The sequence below is a fragment of the Numenius arquata genome, chromosome 20 (genome assembly GCF_964106895.1).
Source record: "Numenius arquata chromosome 20, bNumArq3.hap1.1, whole genome shotgun sequence".
Lineage (NCBI taxonomy): Eukaryota > Metazoa > Chordata > Aves > Charadriiformes > Scolopacidae > Numenius > Numenius arquata.
The window spans coordinates 4,794,844-4,817,812 of NC_133595.1; the positions used below are offsets into that span (position 1 = coordinate 4,794,844).

Consider the following 22,969-nt stretch of genomic DNA (forward strand, 5'->3'; position numbering starts at 1 on the left):
GGGGGCGGGCGGGCTGAGTCACGGCGCCGGGGAGCGCGGCGTGAAAGGCCGGAGTCGTGCGGCGGAGCCGTGAGTCAGCGCCGCGAAAAGGCCGAGATCGTGGCCGCGGGGGCGGCCCGCCGGGTTCCCGGCCCTTCCGGGGAGGGAGGGAGGCAGGCCCGGTCGTGCCTGGCCCGGCGCCGAGTTCAACCGGCTTTTTAAATTTATTTTGTTCTTTCTCTTGCTAAATTTAGAGGCGAGATTCTGCGTGTTACGAAAGCGGAGAGACCCGAGAAGCCCCGGCGAAGGGCGGCCGCAGCAGCCGGGGACGCGCACGGCTACAGGCCCCGGGCCTGCGGCAGGGACAGGCTTCGAAAACGCCATCCGAGGGGTTCCCCCCCCATGGGCCGCATGCGGGAATGTGAATGAAATGGGAAACAAGGGGGCCTGCAACAAGGCAGAGAACTGGCAATTGAGTTTAATGTACATTTTTGAGGAAAAAGGAGAGCTGTTGGGAGAATTATGGGCAAGAAACGGGCAGAGAAGGAAGAGACAGGCCCAAGAGAAAGGGTTTGCTGTCAGGATGTACTTTCCCACCAAACCACCTAATCGTTTGGGGAATGGAAGATCCTTCCAGTTACATGTCTGTACCCTCCCCGCTGATTTTAAAGCACAGATTATTTCCCTTTTGTGGTCCCCCATCAGCTTTCCCCAGTAAATCCTGTGCTGTGAGTCACATCTGGCTTTAGCCAAGGGGGAGCAGGGCAAGGGAGCAGGAGTCAAAGTGCGGGGCTTTGTGGGGAGTTTGTTACCTGAACCACAAGCTGAAGACTGCTGCTCTAGAGTCTCCCTCTCTCTGGACAGACTGACAAACAATAAAACTTTGCAGAAAGCCCTCAGTGGGTCCTTCCCAGGTCAGACTTGTTCGGAAGCTCTCCCCTGGAAAGCAAAGTAACACCCATTTTGTGCTCTGCCCCTCTCAGCACGCAAGGGTGGGATTTACTGCTCTTACACAACTGGAAGCAGTTGGTGGTTTGACAGTCCTGCCCTGCCTTTACATGAAGGTAAGACCTCTCCAAAATATGAGACTGACCCTGCCTCAAATTGCAAAGCTGCTTTCCTGGTTAAATCCAAAAAACAACTGCAGAACTGTTGTGTCAATATCATGTTTTTAAAGAGCCACAAATGGAAAAGCTCTTTGTAGACAACTATTTGTACTGGAAATAAGATGTACTTCTAAGCTTGTCTTAACCGTGGTTCGGGGTCTTAACTGTGGTTGGGGGTCTTAACTGTGGTTGGGGTCTTAACTGTTCTATTTCTATCTCCACAGATTTAACCATGGAAATGAATTCTATGGAATAGCAGTGACTATTTCCTCTTGATAGATGCGATGTGGACATAACTTTTCCATCTCTTCCATTGTTTAGCTCAATTATTTAGGGATTGTTTTATAAGACTAAAGGATAGGGAAAGGAAGAAGAACAACCCAGTCATTTGGCACATCAAGCCCTTCTGCAAGTCCTCCAAGACTTCTGTATTCGAGACTTTGTCTATTTTCTCTACAGAAGTCTCTCCCTTCCTGTCAACTGTATCAGTAGTATCAGTCCAACCATAGATGCATTGTTTACCAAAAGTTTCCTTCTTTAAGGAGCTAGTGAGGACCTTGTGCAAAACAAGGTGGCGAGAGGCACAATCACTGTCAGTAAATGCAGATAATTTTGAGGGATATCAAGGCAACCATCGATACCTAAAGGGAGGCAGTAACTCTTATAGCATAAGGACTTGAGAAGATTAATGTCTCCATCTTCAAATGCCTAAGAAATGCTTGAAAAGCTAAATTAACCAACATGAGTAGTTCATACTATTGTAGCAATGGAGTGTAATTTGAACTTAACTGCTAATTTATGAATGGGAACAGATTCAGTGCTGGTAAAGTTAATGGAAACCTCGTGGTCACTTCAGGTAAGACCATGGTTTCATCACCTTACCGATAATTAAGCTACAAAGGGTCAAAGTAACCAAGCCTAAACCTGGAGGGAAACTGCCCAGGAAATTCTAACCAGTAAGGAATTTACCTACCTTCCATGAAACTGTCTTTCTGTGGAAGTTGAAGAAGTGGAATGAACAGTGATTTTTCTTTCACAGCCAGAGAAAGGTTGGTTATTTTTAAATTCAGATGTCCCTTTGGAAAAAGACTACTTCAGATTTTTCCCTCTAGTAATAGGCTTATTCCATCAACAGTGACATCAATGGGATTGCTCACAGAGCATCACCTAAAAATGTTAACTCTTTACAGGGTTAAGGAATCAGGGGTTAGTGAATTTAAAAAATTCTAGTAGAGAGAGGAAGGAAAAAGGAGTAAATTATACTAATTCAGAAATCCTATTAGCTCCCAATATTGCTTATTAACCCCCTATCAAATTAAGACAAATTCTGCCAGGGTTGGTAGCAAAGCTTAAAGAAAATCAAAAATCCAGCAGAATTCCTGATTTCCCATCAGGTTTAGGCAGCACAAAAACTTGTTCACTTCCTCTTGCTTTCTCTCTTACCAAGTCCCAAACTCCTCAACAGGGGTTGAGTTCCCTCCCCTCGTTCTCAAAAGATATCAGTAGTCTACACATTGGACTAACATTTTAAAAGTGAGCTAGGATACTTTAAGTACAGAGGACTACTAAGTTAAGAAAGCAAACCTCAGGAAACGTTTCAAAGTAGCAGCACAACTGTCCTAGTTCTCAAAAATAGAAACAGCCCTGTATGACAGTTTTGACTCCTATAAAGAGACTAAAGCTTTTGCTGCTCATCGTCTCTGTGAAAAAAAGCCATGACAGTTTTTAGTTACTCAACTGTTTCCTATTTTAGCTTAGAGGTAATGTGATATGTTCTTTTCAGTGAGACATAATAGAAAAGTTATTTTTGCAGTTTTGCCTCATAATGAGGTAAACACACATTTTACCCTATTTGCACTATGCTCTTCCATCACATTGATGTCAAATACGACCTCAAGTACCAGTCATCAGCTAGGTTCTAATGAGGATAACTGGATTCAGACCTTCATGCTTATCAACCCATTATATTTCTGCAACAAAACACTACCCTGAAAACTTTCTCTTATAAAAGACAGCCCTACTCACTACTAGGCTGTTTCTTAATGCTTTGCATGATCCTTCCAAGTCCACCGTATATGGTCCCTGAAGTCAAAGATGTCCATAAACACTTGTTTATGCTCAAGAACTCAACACCTGCTCAAATCATGAGAAGCTCATTGTTCAGTTCAACAGCAGGGAAGACTGGAGCTGGGCTCAAGTGCTGTAGTATCTGTCTCAGCTGTCAAAGCAAATGACACTAATGAATAGCAGAGCATAGTATGGCCAAAGCAAAACACAAATCTACCCATTTGAGTTCTAAAATATTTTATCCTGCACTATCAGTAATTATCGATATACAATACTTTAATTGCAAGGTACTGCTGCCATAAGTGGTAAGGAAACTACTAAATTTAAAAGAATATTCTAATATTTATGAAAGGAGTAATCTCAAGTATGCAGGATATTTGATTTATAACTGAAGGGTAAGTACTGTATCATGACTGCTGTTAAAGAATACCCCTTTGATACTGTGTCTTTGAAAGGGAAGGCAGATATCGTATCTATATGAAATCTTAGAACTGTTCAACAGGCTGCACTAAGCTGGTTAATCCTTATTCCCTTCAATAAGAAATCAAATAATGACATAAAGAAGCTATTTACACAGGCTATGCATTTTTTTGGTGTTAACTCCAGTGACATGTTCATGAGATAACATAGTATCTCATTCCCATCAGAAGCACTGCTCTACAAGGACATCAAATCAAGAGGGACATATTCCTGCGTATCATTGTAAAGCAGAATCCAGAATTGCATTTATAGTCTAGAGTGTTTGGGACCTATTCCATCCTCTCTTCTACTCTCCAGACCCTTACCATTGAAGCATAAGGAAAACTAAACACAAAAAAGCTCCATAACAGCAAAAAGCTGAGGTTGGGATCCATGACCAAGTTACTGCATCTCCTGGAATTTCCGCAGGGCAGCCAGGCCACAGTCACTGTCTGTCCTTATGCTCCCAGGCCTAAAAGCCAGGTCATAACAGATTTGTTTACACACACTAGAATAAGCACCTATCCCAAATGCACAGGTACACACAGTAAATTTTTACTAAAAGCCTCCCACAATCATATTCCAGCAATATTGCCAGCGTGAGTGGCTTTTCTAAGAGATTCTGGTGTGCATACTTCATACCATCAAAACAGAGAAACCTACTACCAGATTGTCCTACTTGAACACTCCAGGATGTTCACACAGCAATGGAAGAAGCACCTTGAATAAACCAGAAGAACTCTCAAAGTTATTTGGGTATTCGGGCAGTGCTAAAAAGTGATCCGACTCCAGTTGTAATAAGACAGAGTTTCAAATTTCCAAACAAGTTCTTCTCCTGTTTTAATACAGTTTTAATGAACATCAGTCCAAGAGATCACTTGATAGTATGAGGTACATTCCTTGACCACATATGGCTGTGCTTAAGGAAAAGGACAAACATATACTTAAATTAAATAGTGTAATTTAATTTAGTAGCAGTTTAATTATCATTAAGTTAAAAAAAAGTTATAATTAACTATTAACGTTAATGACTCAAGACCTTTCAGAAAAGCATGAATCCAAAAGGAATTATCCAGCAGGTGGTCCCAGACTTGTAGTTTTTCCACCAGCATTTCCACCTGCATCAGTCTCTTAAAGGACTATTTGTTCAACGAAGAAATTGGTCTACAGTTCTGTAACAAGAGCTTTGGCTCTGCTACTTTGCATGGTCTTCTAACAGATACACAATTAACTCATAGGTGGACAACACAATGGCTGTGTTTGGTATCTGCCGGATGAGCTGGGCAAAGAGTCCTCTATAGAAGGCGAGGTAGCCTTCTTCACGTGCTACCAGACGTGCTGTCTGAATGAAAGCCTTGTATTTAGTGCCTTCTTCTCGCAGCCGTGTCCGTATGACCTCTGCAGAAAAGTAAAACAGAACCTCAAGTTAACAAGACTTAAACTTTCCCATTGAGAAACATGCCATTACCAGGAAAGAGCATGCAAAACCCAGGGACATGAAAACCTTCCTGTACTAACTGCCTGCCAGTACTTTCAGCCATGGAATCCTGCACACATTGCCCTTCAGGCACAGAGCAAAGTTAAAGATGAGTTCCCTCTCGTGGAATAAACGGGTTATTTGCTCATTCAAGCTACTAGAGAACTAAATGCTTCACTGATGCTCACATGATCAATATTGCTCTTTCTATATAACCACGATAACATTCATGTCAATCCAGAAAGAGTAACACCGCTCAGCCCACAAGCGTTTCCCACCACTTGGTCACAGAATCCCAGAGGCTGTGGGTACTCGGCTAGATGAGGTTACTGGTGAGAACAGAAGCATTAGGCATTCAATTTCCTTTTGGCATTTTTTGAGTTGTTTTTAAACTAGGAAGTCCCAATCACCAACTATGTGGCTAACTAGGAATGGTGGGACCAGCACTGAAAATGCCAATGCATATGTACATACAACAGTAACATGCATTTGGCCATTCAAACGACTAAGAATTTTACAGCCCTAAGCCCCATCATTTGTCCTGGGTTACAGGCAACAGCTGTTCTACTGCAATGATAAATGAAAAAGTTAACATACCGTGTGGATAAGCAATACAAGAGGCACAGCCCTTGGAAACAGCAGCAGCAAACATCAGTCCAAAGAAGTTTGTGGAGTTCCTTTCGGTCCCGTTAGGAGAGGAAGGGGGCAGCTGGACTTCCTTTAAGTGCTTTTTTAAACTTTCATAAATAGCAAAGCAGATAATGGTCTCAGAAATCCCAGCATAGGAGGCAGTGAGGCCCCTATAAAAGCCGCGGATACCTTCTGTCTGGTAAACGTATCTAGCACACTGCAAAGCATTCATTGGTTTTGAACCCCTGACTCTAAAAAACAAACAGAACAAAGAATATAATGAGCCCAGAAAAATAATTAATATTTAAAAAAAACTCATGGCTTTCAATAGTTTTTGTAACTACAGAGATGGTTCTCTGCTAAGTTTTACTCCAAAAATTTTCTAGGAAAGCTGCACAGAGCAGGACTATCAAGCTAGGAGTGCAAACCTGGCTTTGCTAATTCACCAATACATACCAATAATAATTCTTTCAGCTCAATTTCTATCCAGTTTGTCACAGTTCACACCAATGCTTTAAGAGACAAAAAGCACTGTAAAGACACTGCTTTGTGTTAAACTAGTAATTCCTTTTACAGCCATCTTCAGCAGGCCAAGAGACAGAGATTTGCTACATGAGAAATGATTCTTCATTTTAAGAGGCAGCACTCAGTTCAAAGGTGCCACCCTGTGAAGTGCTGGAATTAAGTCTTATAAATTATTTATAAGTTGTGGTGCCTTAAAGAATCCTTCTTATCTGACCTAACATGTCCTTGCAGGAAAGAATTTCCATTCTAAGCAGTCACATTACTAGCAGAGTGCCTCATTGCTTTGATATCCACCAGTGACTATGAATCACTCAACTAAAAGCTATTACTGTCAAATTCCCTCTCTGTCTTCAGGAGGTTGGGTTGTCAGTAATACAATGCTGAAGGAACCAAATGAACATTGAATCACTGCAACAGATTCTTACTGCCTCTAGAATGTTTCATGAAATTAAACTAATGTGGCTTCATTACAATTTAAAACCATCACCCCTGTTCAGTACCTGGGTTTGTAACCCAGTAACCTGGGTTTGCTGCAGTAACACACACCTGTCTGTGATCTCGGGTCAATACCAGTGATGTCACCCAACGGGCCACAGGCTGCAATCTCATGCTCAGCCTCCAACATGAGCTCTTCTGACTTTTCCATAGCCTCTATTATTGCTGTACCAAAGCATTTCAGTCCTTAATATATTTATCCTCAGCATCAACCCCTGAAGCACACAAGATTCTGTAAGCAGGAACCTGAGAGAAAATTAATGCTATGCCCAACTTTACTTAAGATTTACAGTGAAACCAGAAACTGAACTGAACTCGACACTCAAGGCAACTTCCACATCCTTCTCAGTAGTAACTGTGCATCAAACTGAAGCAGGACACACAGAACCTTAACCTTTAGTCAGACCAGGCAAAAACATGGTGGCTTGAAAGGTGGAATTGAGAGTCAGGGAAACAACTGGGCAAGATCTATCAAAGTACAACAAAGAGCCACGAGTAAAAATGTGAAAGTTCAGTTTCCCAGGGGCTCCCTTAATCAGAGGCATCCAGTCTCCCCAGTCAGTTACTCACTTCCGTTCCAGTTGCATTCTGGTTTTCACCATCCATATAGGATTCATCAGGGAATTTGTGATAAAGGCTGAAAAAGAGAAAACCAAAAGTAGAGCTGATTCCAGGCCGGTGTATCGCCATGGCAAACACAAACTTCATATACTGGGCAGTGAGACAGCTCCAGTTACCAGCTCTAGCTAGAGGTTTCAGAAGACGTGCAGGTGCTTAGCTTACAATCTCTCTTGCCAGAGAACCATCTCATGTTAAGCTTCAGGAAATGGCAACGAATAGCCTTGGAATTTCTTAAAAGTTTTTTCCTTTTTCCACCTATTTTAATATGCGCTTCATGTTCCTAAAGACTGCTGTAGACAAGATACCTTACTTACTGATGGGGTTTTAGAATAACAGATAAAAGGAAACCCGTGGGGAAAACACGTGTATTAGTCTTTCGTTTTCCCCAAGGCTCTAGGTGGTGCCATTGAGCCACCTCATTAACAGAATAGACCCGTAACTAAGGGGTTAGTTTGGGAAAGATTGTATTTCACGATCACTCTGGTTACTGATGCTTGAACTAGTGGAGCTCTTCTGCAGTATTCTTCCTACAACACCACACTACTTTACCCATCCTGGTAGGAAAAATACAACATCCTAAAACAATTTGGCTAAAACAGCATCAAAAGTTTGCTGGTGTCTACTAATATTTTTGTCTTAAATTCAGAGACATTACCGTAGCATTACAGTTGGAAAAAAGTTCACCTCAAGTTAGTAAACAGCAATCTACAAAAAAAAGGTACTCAAGGTTTCCTATAAGCAACTTACATAACAGACATATGCAACACCTTTATTGTAAACCTTTTGGATGGCACCGATACTTGGCTGTTCAAGTCAGATGCTACAGAACAGCAGATTCACTTTTTTAGTAACGCTATGAAATACCAACTTAAGCTTTTCAGAGAGTGTGTCCCTTAACAGTCTCCAAAGCAAGCTTGCTAAGTACTCGTCTGTTTGTTTCTGAGAGAACAGGATGTTTCCAGTCTCACAGATTTTAAAGAGTCTCTGAACTTTGGCTCATTAGGAGTGCCTTTTAACAACACTATTGTTTCATGGACTCAGTCACCTCTCCTGATCTCACCCTTTTGTGGAAATCATGGCCAGATACATTTCTTAGAAAGAATATCTTTCTATACCTCGCAATAGGTTCTAATGTTTTCTGGCATCAAGAGCTTCAAACTAAGTGCACATTTTCAGAATGCACCCCATACTGGCCTCTGTACTCACTCAATTACCCAGAGCTGTCAGCCAAGACTGGTCTATTAGCCTAGGTCCTGTACAGACAGACTGAAGTCCAGTCCCCACTTTATGATTCACTCTGTTTCTTAACTATCGAGAGGGACAGAAGAAGTCTTGTAGCAACAAAAGCTTGGAATAAATACTTTAAAGAATTAAGGTGCACCTCAGAGCCACGCAGAAACCAAGGCATGTATTGCCTGCAGTTGGTGAGGGACTGGGCACTGGAGTATTGCTGCAGACCATACGGAAGATGAATTACAAACACATACCTGCAGAACCCGCAGAACAGATGTGCACAATGTTGCTGTTGGGCACAAAAATGCCATTAAATCGCTCTTTGGCTTTGGAGTAGCATGCAAAATAGACAGCTCTGTGGGGAAAAAAAGAGAGAGAAAGAAAAGCAATGTAATACACAACATCAAATTAAACACGTTACTATTTCTCCCCCAAAAAACAAGACACACTCTCCAAAGAGGCCCACACACGATGGCTTCCATCTACAAGGACACAGGGCTGGTTTGGATTTTTTTCTCCTTACCCGACAGCGCCACTATCTGAATTGACATCCCCGAGGGTAGAAACATTTCACTTCCACACCAAGTCTGAGATGGGAGGCAACATGGTCTTGCAGACAAAGCAAGTTAAATTGAACACCTACACCAGCTCTGGCATTAAACACTTTGTAAACTTGGGAATGTCACTGTCCCCCTCGGAGCCTACATTTTCTATAAATTTGTTCAGCACCATAACCGCATTAGAAGCTCAAGATGATCTGCAACAGTCAATCTGATGAGTAAGAAGCTGCCCAAACCAAGTATGTTAAGATCACAGCTCCTTGAAGTGAACTGCTAGAAAAAGGTCAATTTTGGTGGCTTCAATTTGATAATTTCCATGAAGTACCTTATTCCAATTTTATGGAGGAATATGAAGGCAAACAGAAGATAGCATGAGTGAATTGCATGAAAGAGCAGGGGGCCCTGGATGCAGATCCCTGCTGCAAAGATTAGCTCTATAGAAACAGGATTCCCCACTTCCAGGGGGAACCTCCTACCTACTAGGCAAGAGGCCAGAGAGGGAGTACAGCATTTTTCAAGTTCCTTTTTAACTGGTTCCATTTCAGGCAGAGAACATCTGCCAATTTCCCAACTGCTAACACGTTTTCACATTTGCTAGGCCCTGCCAAAAATGGGACAGTCATAGGTATATGTGGAAACCATTCAGGTGCCTGTAAGATTTCCAAATACAAACAAACTTTGTAGCTACTTTTGTTGTTGCTGTTTTTGGTTTTTTAAAAAAAAAAAAAAACAAAAGGGACACCCACTCACGCACTTTCGGGCTTATGTGGCAGTAATGTACGTCCTTCCCCCTCAGGTGCAGTTTTTTATTTGAGAAGAATTTAAGCAATCAAGGACGAGACAGGTACTCCTCTCCCCTGGCACCTAGCTCCTACTTAGTGTTTGGCAAGCACTTTGATGTATTCACAGGGAAGCAGCAGATCATATAAGAAAAATGCAAATATTAATCCCATAGATTTTTCTGCACTGCTTTCTCTTGTTTTCCTAAGCACATGGTAAGTGGCTCTTGCAATGATTTGGAATTTAAGTGCCTTATTTAATCTGTAACTTCCAGTGTTACACGAGTGTAAAGCAGATTTTCAGAGTTATTCCTTGGTATGTATACTATGCAGTATACGTGCACAAATCTCAGTTTACAGATGGGATAACTTCACGACCTATTCTTTTGAATCACAAATGCACCGCAACATTTGGGTTGTTGCCTTAAACGTGTCTTTTAGCAATAGTTTAACTATTTACCTTGATGGTGCAACTCCAACCAAGTTTGGACCCAGCCCTCGGAAGAGTGACCTTGGTCCTTCTTTTTCCAGAATTGACCTTAAAATAAAAACAAACAGGGGGGGAAAAAAAAAAGGTAGTATTTGGGTTAAAAGTCATGCTTCTTGTTCTGTCAGACGGTCAGTCAAAAGAACTGTACAAAAGCAGTAAGTATTAATTGTGAAGCTACTAGCTTTTAAGCTTCATAATAGTTGAAAATTAGCAGAATTATACACTACCGAATAAAACCCACGATACCATAAAACTTCAGTACACTACAAGCAAATGTGTGTCATATGACACAAGGTTATAATTTCCACTCTTTGAGAGCTGTCAGCGATTGAATTAAAGTTTCATGGAGAATCCAATGATAGTTGACTCTGATGAACAAGGAGTATTCTTGGCATTCTCTGTATCTAAGCAATTCAGGAGTTTGCTTCCCGTACAGAGACAAGAAGAAAATAAATCCTTTTCCCTTTCACAATTACCGAGTCATTTGTTTTTTCCCCAGAGTGAAAGCTGAATGTAGCAACCATACTAAAGGCTATGCCTCTCCAGGTAGTTGAGGGATACCTGGTTTTGAGGGCATCCAAAAGAGTTCACATCATCTTTCCAAGTAAATTCCAAATACAGAGGTACTGCTGTGAATCACTGTCAGGACTGGACTTCACGCGCAGACCTAAAGCCAGAAGTTCCCCAAATGTTGCTTTCCTGCAGTTCTGCAATTGCTACAGCCAGGTTTCCAAAGCCATTTCCATCCATCTTCCCTCACACCTTAGAAGACATGCTGGGCTAGGACTTCTCTGAAGAAGATCAACTGTTTGGACGATTTCCCCAGCAGCTGCTAAGTTCTGTACAATACCTTGCTGAAGGGCCTCATTAAAAAAGACTTGTCTTACAACTGCACTACCAACAGCAGACAGTTTACAAGGACTAAAACAACAGCCAAGCACTAGTAAACAGCCAAGTATTTACCAGTGAAGGCAAGGTACAGTCCAGTAACAGATAACACTGGGCTCCACGGGTACTTCACGTGCACCCATTGGAACTGCCGGTTTTCAGAATTTGCTTTCTAGGTCATTAGCACTGTTGAGAACGTTCCCCACAGATTCCAAAAGCAAGCTCATCAGAAGATGATACAGGAGCTTCTGAAACACTTTTTCTGCAGCAGAGTTATACTTTCTGTGTAAACTCCAGGGCTGAGTGTCTCCAAGGAGACAGATCCACCAACTACTTGTTCTTTGTCACTTAACAGTCACGACTGCAGACTCCAGCTGGGGTGACTCATCAGAATCTTAAATGGATTAGACAAAAACAGCACGTCCTTCTGGAGCGCTTTCTATTCAGCTGCAGGCTTAACCTGCCCTCCTGAGTACCTACTTACTTTCTATTTACAGCAGTTAAGGGGCTTTCATACCCAACACCTTTTAATCTTACAGAGCAAGTTTATATGTAGGGCTTTAATGGCTGCTTCTTTAACCATACAATTTTCCCAAACCAGAAAGCCCAAGTCATACCCACTTTGGCACTGCATGACTGGGATTGAGAAAGGGATGGAAGAGTAAAAGCAAAAGATCTAACTTCAGTTCTTTCTTCAGACATTTGTATTTTATGAGAAAGATCATAATCAATAGCATTATCTGTTCTTCACAGATGCTGCCTGCAAGGGAATGGCAGCATAAATATTCCGCTCTCACTTCTCAATCTTCTGAAGCAAGTAGGTCGAAAACTCAGCGATAGATGCAGCTGAACAATTCCTAAGTGAAATGAAATCAAGATGATAGTTACGAATTTAATGAGCTTAATAAATATATTAAAAGGTTGACCCAATTTTAAACCATTTCCTCTCTCCCTAAAAAAAACCCAAGAGAACCCCAGAAAAAGATGGACCAAGAGGATGAATTAAGAAACTTGTGCCTTGAAGTTTTCATTTCCTTTAGCTACAGCTGCCTGAAGTCCCATGCTGCAAGGTGAAGAGATAGCAAGGAAAAGCAGATGAAAATCAAAGGCAACTGGCACTCACTCACATTCTTCAGTCACGAATTGCTCGACTCACCTCTGAATAGACAAAGAAATGCTTGGCAGGGGAAAGCAGCACTGTTTACAGCACAGAAACTCCTGTCCTGGAATGACTCCAGGCAGACAGCTCTGCAGAGAATCGGAATTAGCACCGTACTGTTACATAAACCAGCGCCTCCCCGCTGCCTGCCGAGCACAGAACCACTCAGCGTGCTTTCCTCGCCACGCTTTTCCTTGGCACTCCTGCCAGCTGAACAGGACCTCTCTGCATCGCCCCACAGTGCCCAATGATCCAAATAAACTCAAGCCACTTGCATAAGGTCTGAGCCATAAGTTTATGGTGCTTTGATATAAAATACAATAGTAGAGATTTGGACTTCAGAGTTGCTGGTAAAACAATTCAGCAGTTGTGAGCTAGATGATTTCACAATTCCTCTTCTCTATGAATACACATCTGAAAAGGGAACAGCTGGAACATCAACTGCTGCAGCCTGAACCACACAGAAGTCTTTTAACAGAGATCTTAAGTAATACAGGCATAGATAGGATCGATGCATAATAATAATTGGCAAAGACAACATCTAAGAGCAAACAGAGGAGAGCTCATTAAGTCAGCTATAGCTGAGGAAAAGATAAAAGCTTCCAAGATCCCAATTAGACATTACATTTTACTGAGACTGCTTTTGCAAAAAAGTGTCCTTCCCCCACTCCATAAATTTCAGTTACAGATCATCCACGCGAGAGTGCAGACATGCATAACTTAAAATATATAGGCACACAGAACTCTGGAGGTCATCTCGTTCAAACTCATGCTCCAAACAGGGCCAGCTTTGAAGATAGTGCTGCACGTCAGCCCCTGACCTAAGTGCAGAGAATCAGAAAACCTGTTACAGTGCTGGTCCATTAAGGTGAGGGAAAAGCTACAGGCTCTCACTGTTGTATGATGCTCCAAAGAGAGAGTGCTTCAGGAGAGGAATTAAAATTTCCCTCTTATCAAACAGGTAAATAGCACAGGCAGCAACAGCAATAAATATCTCTACTGGCTACTCAAAGCAAACTGGGAATGGCTCCAAGAAAAAAGAGAGCGTATATGGCTTATCAGTTGTTCAATTGTTTGCCAAGAATTGGCCCCAGCTAGTAAGGATTACCTGTTCCAACGCTCAAAGGAGACAGTAAACATGATTATTCCCAATAAGAGACAAAGACAACAGTTCTCAGTCTTGAAAAAGAAAAAAAGCCCTTTCATCCTGAATATTTTCTATGATAGTTCCCACAAGCTAAGGCATATCAAGAGTCTACAGTATGTCCTGTGTATTGATCCCTAGGAAGTTGTAAGTACCAAAAAGCCTAAATATGAGGAGGCAGTTTAAAAATAACACCTCCGGACACTTACTCAAATCAATTCACTTTGGAAAGTTTCTAAGTGGTAGAAACAAATTTCTGTGGAAGTTCAAAGGAACGCTCAGGAGTCACAAATATGTATGTGTTTTTAAAAGAACAATTTATCTTTCTACTGCTGAAGGCAGAAGCCAAACTGACACAAATCCTTCCTGTGCAAGTCTGGAGCAAAATTTGGTGTCAAGCAACACTGAACGACAGGAGGAGCAGTACTCACTTGAGAACACTAAAGAGCCCAGGTGATACAGATGTTGGCCTGACCATTCCTTCACCACTGATGGTCCCCAGCTGGACTTGCGGGTAGTAGACAGCCCGGAAGGCCAGCTTTGAAGACTGGAGCCTAGTCTTTATTACCTCTAAGGGACACGTAAAGATAGCACCAACTGTTCCTCCGCATCTGAAAAATACAATTTAAACAGAAGACGGGGTCAGGAAAACACAGTTGCACAGATGTGTCAAATCGCAGCACGGCATATAAATAAAACCTGAAGAGTTTTCTCCAGTTGCTCTACATCGTGGATAAGTTCTTAGAAAGCAGGGCAGTTCTGGCATTAGGCAAAGACGACCGTTCCCAAGCCCTGGGGGAGAGGAGGGAAGGTTGAGAAACTCTTACAGTGATCATGTGTAGTGATGAGATCGGTAAACACAAAGATGATACCCAGCACTAACAAAAAAAATTCCCTGACTGACCATCTGCTTGTCCCATGTTCTGCCAGGACTTGGAATTCTGCCTGTAAAAACTTCAGAGACATCCATGTTTCAGAGGTTGTTGTCCAAAACAGACACACTCTTGGATGGATTTTTCTTATGGGAAGCAGGATGCTAGCAGATGAGAACAAGCCACTAGGGATTAGGACACTATAGACTGAAAACACAGCAATATAATTCTTCGCCATCTCAGTACTTATGATTAAAACAGCTCTCTACAGAAGTAGTAAATATCAAAACTAGACTAAGTTAGGCCCTCTTAGAAACAATGGATATCAACTACTTTTTTGGAGCTGGGGGAAAGGAAGCTGTAAGGATAGGAGGGAGGGCGGGAAAAGAGAATAACAGGACAGATAAGGCTACTAAAGAACAGGATTCCCATACTCTGATAACAGAAGTGTAGTCAGACTGAGCCTCAGAATATAAAGTTTACGAGTTCTAACTTTCATTTTAATCAGCTATCTCAAAAGTGACTGGTCAAACCATTTCTCTCTCCGCAGCTGTTCCTCTTCAGTAATTGAATGTCCCTTCTGTCAAACTTCACAATTAAACATAATGTTGGTGTTGGCTAAAAGGCTCTATATCTAAATTTTATTAATCAAACACATTGGGATTTAGGATTCACTACAACTGAACCTATTGACTAGAAAATATACAAATGCATCCAACAGAAGAAACTTTTTTCACTGAGACTGGCAACAGGATTTAACAGCATGTATCAATGAGTTTCTCCTTTAAGTTCTTGCTTCTTTCTCTTCCCTGCTGAAAGGGGAAAAACCTAAACTAGGGACAATCCACACATCCCAAGTGGCAGACGCTAAAAGAAATGGGTGACGCTAAAAGAAAGAGCTTTGCCTTCATCCCTTTTAAACCACTTACACTTTGACCGTTGAATAAAGTCACAGAGTTGTTCATGGAACTAGGTACACAGCGGCTGAAGTTGTGTCATTTGGCTCAAAAATTACAGAGTTCACAGAGACCTTATCAGGCCCCTGCTTATTTTGTGTACTGAACCGGGGCTTGGACACAAGCCTTCTGTTGTGTCAACAGTGCTCCAGAGGACATCGCTTCTGTTTATCCTTCTCTGTTTTGTCAGATGCATCTCACATTGCTCACATTTCTCTGAAATTAGGTCTTGGGGGAAAAGGAGAGGTCAGGAAAGGCTCCTCCAGCAAAACCTTTCCTGTTCCCACAGCTCACACGACTGGGAGCTGGAAGTGTTTTGAGGATCCCTCTTGCACTGCCACCTTTCCTACTATTTATATCCAACACAGACACAAGCATGTATAATTAACACTTGATTAATCAACATACTCAGGAGAAATTCCTAAGTCTGTAGGAACTCGGTGAAGAGAATTTGATTGCCTTAATTCCCAATTCATTTATCTACCAACGCTCCACTACTGCGTACTCCGTCTTCAGCTCTCATTTATTTCACATTTATTTATGAACATTAAAACAATACTTTCACAGTAGCAATTCATAAATTCAGAACACTGAAACTCCATTTGGTGCTTCTGAACTACCAGCTGCTCAGTCTAGAGTGACATCTTGCCATACAATTTTTAGCCTCTCTGGCACATTCCCTCCCGCATCAGCTGTCTTCTTGCCTTCCTAGCCCACTCCTTGCCTTTCATCTTTTTAGTTTGATAATCCAATTAATTTATTCGGCCTTCAATATTTAAGTACTTCTGGTAATGCATATGCAAATCCTCTGATATTCAACACAATGAGTTAATATCTGCATCATCGGTTTTAACAGCTCAGAGTTTATGTTGTCAGTGTGACATTTAAGAAAAAAAACAACAGAGCAATTCTCGGAATGTCACCAGGATGCATACATTATGTCCCAAATATAAATACACAGCAGATAGTTCAAGTAAGGACTTTGATGTATCGGGCAGCTTGTTCAGACGAACCGATTTTCCTCCACATGGGAATTCTATGCATCACATCCTGGTGTTGCTCTATTCCCTGGAAAGATCGCTGAAAAATAACACACTGAGCATAAAAGAAACACTTTGTATTCCTAGGGTGTTCCAAATGCCTACATCTGGAAAGAAAGGAAAAACAACCAGCCTTCCTCAGCTACATAAACAGCCATTAACCCTGAAAGATTCAGATTATGCATATAGAGCCAGATAAATTTCATTCGGGAAAATCTTCTGCTGCAATCAAGGCAAAACAGTCTTCATACTGGTCTGAGTGTCAGGGGGTTTTTTTGATACATCAAGTGCAGAACTACAGTTCCAGAGACATTAAGGAATGTTTACTGCACTAACGTCTTGCAAAAATCCCAAAACAATGTCTAAATCTGTCCTTAGTCAAAAGATAGAAACCTCCCCACAAACAAAACACTACGGGAGGGTATCTTAAACAGGTCCCAAGGTAAGCTCGTAACTGTGGAACAGGAGGCTCCCAGCGACGCTCTGCATGTGTCACAGATACACAATCTCTTCAGCGTAAGACACCCAACAATTCATCAGCTTTGGCCTCACACTTCCTGCCAGAAAAGCAGTATTTGCACTTCAGGCTTTGAATGGCCCCTGAAGTTACATGATGGGCCAGGCATATATTGCCACTCGAGCCGTAAAATACAGTTCTCTGCTTTGTGATGTCCAGACAAAGGAACTAAGGAAACTCTTGGTCTGAGAATACAAAACATACTTTGTGTTCATGGAGATACATAACGTACTACACATTAAGAGCTGCAGAAAAATTATTTACTTCCATAAAAAGAAAACACTGTTAAAAAAAAAACATGCGAAGGATGTAATTCTCAAAATCCAGTTCCAATTTTGCTCTTGCTGCCAGCTTTCTATCCTTACAAGGTCCACCCCCAACATACCAATGACTTGCATTTGAAAGAAACTCTCAGCACCCACTAGCACAATTAATATAGATGCCAAGAATCTTAATTAAGAGTAGGCCTTACTTAATCTCTCCTAGATTTAATCAATGAGCAATATTCTTAATACTAATAACACCACAATGCTGAATGTTGGAGGAAGTTCTGCAAAACAAAAACAAACCAGAAAAAGCACCTGAACCTTTAATGATCTTTCAGCAGAGTGCCACTGCCTTTTCAACATCACGAGCAAAGAAGATGAGCTGCTTGGTTAGAGAATGGCAACTTACAACCCAGCCGGACACATTTTGCTGTGTGAGCATTTGAAATTACCTTTTCCTCCTCAAAGGACAGCAACTACTCTCAACATTTGAATTTTTGACGGACAGGAATCAAGTGAAACACTTGCAAGAGAAGCATTAGCGCAAATAGTCTGGCAACCGTACTTAACGGGCCACTTTAAGAACCAGGTTGACAAGTATGTGTCAATTCACGCTTCATGGATAATACCACATATGGCTTTAAATGTCAAAATACACCTTGGGAAATCATTTGGTATTACTGACTGAACCCCTCTGATGGACTCAGAAGCCTGTAGAGCTCCCCAAACAGAGCTGCAAGACTGAATTCAGTGGGACAGCCAGGGACAGCTAAACCATGGCACTAACAGTGCAGAGAATGATCTGCTTTCCTGGTTGCTGCCACAGGATCATGCCCATGAAGGCAGACAAGAAAATCCCGCAGTGAGCAGTATATTCACAGCAAGTGCGACAGGTTTTAAATGAGATTATATTTGCAATAGGAATTTCATTCCGTTTTTCTAACACGTGCTACACGCTCTAGCAAGACATGCATGGCATAAACAGAAAAGCACCTTGTATCTTTGATATTTCAGTACTGCATCGTCAAGATTGTAAACAAAACAAGCTGCTGCATTCTCAGATGCCATAGGAAATTGAGTCTCAAACAACACAGACTCTTCCTAATGCCTTAATTTGGAGTTACTAAGAATTCAATAAATTTCTAGCTAATAATGTTATCATCAGGTATAGATATTCTTGTAAGCGCTTTCTGTGTTCCTTGAGCTGATATACTTTTAGTGAATTACATAAAGCCCATGAGAACCTAACCTCGGTAGAGGGCTGAAGACAGTCAATCTCATCATCAACTGTAGCTGTCCTGGACCCCATGGAGTATAGCAGACACATATACACCAGGTGAGGTGCATCACACATCTCAGCTGCAACTGAGACAGTCAACCTATGGCCCATGGAGACAGATGTCACTATGCCTTCAATTCAAAGCAGCTTCATGTCACCATCCTTCCCAAAGTACGCTTCCAGCTCTTTTATAGGTGGCTTAAGCAAGCTTTGGTATCTAAGGTTGCTTTTCAGAGCCATAGGAGCAAGGGAGTTATGGACTTAGGCCTCATTACCAAGAGAGAAAAATGTCCCAAACATGGTTTTATTCAAGCAGTCCCCCCACTTTGAACCAAACCACTAAAGAATACTTATCACACAGTCCCTATATGAAATCAAGACAAAAAGTTTGTCCCGTTTTCGCTCTTTGCCAGTTCTATGAAGGGCACTGCATCTCTAAACACCACTTCTTAGGAAATCCCTGCAGTAAACAGTACCAGTCCAGCTGGAAAGACAACATGGAGTAATCTCTGCTGCAGCCTGGTCCAGTTTTTCCCAAACAAAAACAAGGAACAACTGCACTGACTTCAGCAGGGAAGCAGGAACCCAGACTCATAAACACGCTTACGTCTGTTGTGCAACTCGGGCATCATTCTCTTTGCTGCTTCTGAAATCTTCCCTGCCCTCAGAGTCATCTTCCCACCAAAACACTGAGACCCTTTGCTTTGCTGTCATTAGTGTAAGCCTTAAAAGGAACTAACAGAAAGAAAAGGAAGCCAGTGCGTCTGTCTGCCTATAATAAGTTGGCTAATGAGAAACCATCTATTTCAACAACTTGGAAACATTTCTAATCATAGAATGGTCAGAGTTGGAAAGGACCTTAAAGGTCATCCAGTGCCACCCCCTGCCCTGGGCAGGGACACCTCCCACCAGACCAGGTTGCTCAAAGCCCCCTCCAACCTGGCCTTGAACCCCTCCAGGGATGGGGCAGCCACAGCTTCTCTGGGAAACCTGGACCCGGGTCTCACCACCCTCACAGCAAAGAATTTCTTCCTAATATCTAATCCAAATCTCCCCCCTTTCAGTTTAAAACTGTTATCCCTCATCCTATCACTCCACTCCCTGATGACGAGTCCCTCTCCACCTTTTCTCTAGGCCCCCTTTAAGTACTAGAAGGGGCTATAGGGTCTCCCCGAAGATGATCTTCAAGTGCATTTAATCACTCACTCCTAGCCTCTGAAGTATTAAACACTTCTATTCTGGCCATCAAGATTATCTGAGGCTGGTCTTCCTTTTTTGTGCACACATAAGGATCCTGCGTTACATCTTCATAAGCTGACTGCACACCACCCTCACCTCCACAGGAAGCTATCGTAATATAATTTCAAGTGAATTGGCTGCTCTTGCTTTATCTGCAAAGAAGACTTTACAACTGAACAAAGGTTAGCATCTTACACAACTTATAAAGTATTCTGAACTTCCAACACTTTCTTCTGCTGGAGGAGTGATTGTGTCCAAGGTCCTGGTTCTGCTTTATGTCACAGCAAAACCCATTTGTTATAATAAGGTTCTCCAAAAGAATTTGAAGGGCTAAGGAAGGACCTCAACAGAGACTATTTGTCAAGCACTAACACACTAACAATTCTTTCCAAAATTCCTTTGATGATGTAATAGATGTAGCAAATTATTATCACAGCTGAGCTCCTTCAATCACATTTTATTGAGCTGGCTACCTTTACCATTACTACTACTAAACCCCGCAATGCGCAAGGCAGACATGGCACAGAGCCTCGTATCTAATAGAATTTGTGTTTCTATCTTGCCTATTGGCTGGCTGGTCCAGCGCCCATCACCTATCTCCTACCACATTCCTTACATGTAGAGAAAGGTGTTCTAACAGCCGGGCCAACAGTTCGAAACTCACGTTCCATTTGTTCTATCCAGCGAGCCCTAAGAAGTCTGCATTTCTCACTTGAAAAGCAGAGATAATAGCATTAGTGGATGTGTACGCATTCAGGATGTGGAAGTTCAGGCCTTGAAAAGGAACTGCTCTGAAATAAACTGTTTGGATGGTGGGTGGGTGTGTGCTGGACCAAATACTTTAGCATTGGCTGGTGCACCAGAAGACCAAATTTGCTGTCTCATTTTCCTCTCTGTAACATCACAGCAAGATAAATGATGGTACACTCTTCCACATCTCTGTAAATAACAAGATATACAGAATGAGAATCAGGTCCAGCAATAAACATTTAAAGGCCTGTGTACCCTAAAAGACCATCTCCTTCCTCCCCGCTGTATTTTCATCGCTTTAGAAATAGATCAATCTTACTATCCCAGAGCAGCGAGGGCGATATTCCCTCCTGGGTTTCCATTCTTTCCTCCCATACTGTCTCAAAAAGAGATTGGCCCCGGTGCCTTCCTGGGCCTGCTGCAGAAAATGGCTGTTTACTAGGATCTTTAGAGAAGGTAGACGGTACGTTAAACGAGTAAGGAAGATGCTGATCATACAATACTAGATCAAAACAGTGATGAGTTTAAAATTCTTATTTATTTATAGTCTGATGAGTTATGGGAGGACACCTAGAGTTCTGGATAGGCATTGTTACTATCCAAACAAGCTGCATATGTACATTCAGGTCCAGTTTCTGTCACAGGCTCCAGGTACTGCTCTAATGCAAGTGGGGGAGGAGATGGAAAGAGAGGACTCAAAACATTTATTATCCAAGTCAGCAGAAGGGCGCCGGTGTCTCTGAAAAAAACCTTAGCTTTGTTAGGTTTAATATTATCTTAAATGAACTTACTGCTCCAGGGACGTGTCAGAGGAGACTGAAGTCTCCTACTTAGCAACAGAAGAAACAATGGTCTACTATTAAACAGATTTAAACTAACAATAGATTTCATGTTGGCTTCCTAGCTATTGTCAGCTGACAAGCACTACAGAACATTCTACTGCTTAGATAGTTTAAACTATTAAAAAAAGATTAAAACAAAAGATTGCATATACCACCACTGGCTATCTACTTAGAGACGACTTTTTAAAATTTAATTCCCACTGTAAAGTGATCTTACTGGACTACTATTAAAATTACTGTAATAAGTTAATTAACAAGGCTTTTAGGGAGGGTTTTTGGTTGGTGGTTTGTGGGTGGGGTTGCTACTTTAAGATTTTAACACAACAAAAACAAGAGGTTTACAACTCCTTGCAAGAACTTAAAAGAAGTGGCCTGGCATGGCAGGTCCCTTACCCAGAAGTACCAGGACCTTCTCTAACTCTCTTCCCCCTCCATTCCTTTTCCCTTTTTGGAGTACTTGCTTTTCAGTATAATTATATGGATCAGGCAGTTACACAGCCTCCGCTATTAACTGTCACCTACGCAGAGCTTATTACAGTGTTGTGCAGATATGCTGCTTTGCAAAATCAAGCCATGGTACATCAAAAATCATAAAGCCTGCTGCCTGGACAGTGCCTTTTGGATGACATCCCTCAGTCCCTCCTTGATTCAGGGCAGGACTTAGAGTAAAGCGTTTCATTTACCAGAGCTGGATGCCGCAGCTATGTAAGATTTTGAAATTATATATAGCTAAATGTCACAGCACCACAAGTAACTCTGCCCGGCGCTGACCTCAAGCCGCACTGTGATCATTTCTTACCCTTCCTGCCTGGCTTGCTAAGGATGTAATTGCTAATTCTGGCAATTCTGGGCTAATTCCGGGCCTCCCTCACGGGGACACCGAGGGGGAGAACGCTGCCGCTGCTGCTCAGAGGGGCGCAGCGTCGTGAGAGAGAGGGTGGAAGGGCCTCGGGCCGCGCTCGGTGCCCACAGCCCGTTCCCCCGTTGCAGGCCGGGGGAGAGCAGGCTGAGGGAGGGCAGGCCGCAGCCCCCCGCCGCCAGCCGCCCCTCAGCCGCGGCCGGGCGGGGAGCCCCCCCCTCAGCGCGGCCCTCACCCCGCCGGGCCCTCACCCCGCTCCCTCCGGCCCAGGCCTCCTCCGCCGCGGCGGCCGCACTCACCCCCCGGCGAAGAGGTGCAGCAGCGTGTTCTCCTGCGGGCCGCCCGCCATCCTGCCACCGGCTCCGGCTCCGCCAGCCGCAGGCGGAGGCCGGGCCGCGGCGCGCGCACGTGACGCCAGCGGGCGGCGCGGGCGGTGTCAAACGGCCGCGCGTGACGTCACGGCGGGCAGCCCCGCCCCCGGCCGTCTTCCCGCGGGGCGCGCAATGGCGGGGCGGCGGCGTTTGACCCCCGGGCGGCAACCGGGGACCGGCCGGTAGCTCACCGCCCCGGCGGGAAAGGGGGAGAACCGGAAAGGAAAAAGAGAGGAAAAACTCGTGGGTTGAGTTAAAGACAGTTTAATCGGTAACAAAAGGCACCCACACAAGCGAAGCGCGGGAGCATGTCCGGAGGAGAGCCACCACGCTGGTGGGGGGTCTGGAGAACAAGTCACACGAGGA

The 22,969-nt window shown here is 43.0% G+C and overlaps 1 protein-coding gene across 1 annotated transcript; it reads right to left on the minus strand.

Annotated features, from left to right (window-relative positions):
- Positions 1 to 4,429: 4,429 nt before the first annotated feature.
- Positions 4,430 to 22,609, minus strand: SLC25A33 (solute carrier family 25 member 33). The gene is made up of 7 exons (XM_074161578.1): positions 22,532 to 22,609; positions 14,044 to 14,223; positions 10,392 to 10,469; positions 8,847 to 8,947; positions 7,309 to 7,375; positions 5,686 to 5,969; positions 4,430 to 5,009 (listed from the first exon to the last, which is right to left on the minus strand). Exons 1-7 carry the CDS (start codon positions 22,579 to 22,581, stop codon positions 4,807 to 4,809), a joined length of 963 nt encoding a protein of 320 aa, XP_074017679.1. The 5' UTR covers positions 22,582 to 22,609; the 3' UTR covers positions 4,430 to 4,806.
- Positions 22,610 to 22,969: the final 360 nt, after the last annotated feature.

Excerpts from the sequence above, each read along its gene's own strand:
- SLC25A33 (XM_074161578.1), bottom strand. The coding sequence starts at position 22,581 with ATGGCGGGCGGCCCGCAGGAGAACACGCTGCTGCACCTCTTCGCCGGG. Across the intron at positions 8,948-10,391 it reads GTTGGAGTTGCACCATCAAG|AGCTGTCTATTTTGCATGCT; the intron begins GTAAATAGTTAA and ends TTTTCCCCACAG. Across the intron at positions 7,376-8,846 it reads CTGTTCTGCGGGTTCTGCAG|CCTTTATCACAAATTCCCTG; the intron begins GTATGTGTTTGT and ends TCTCTTTTTCAG.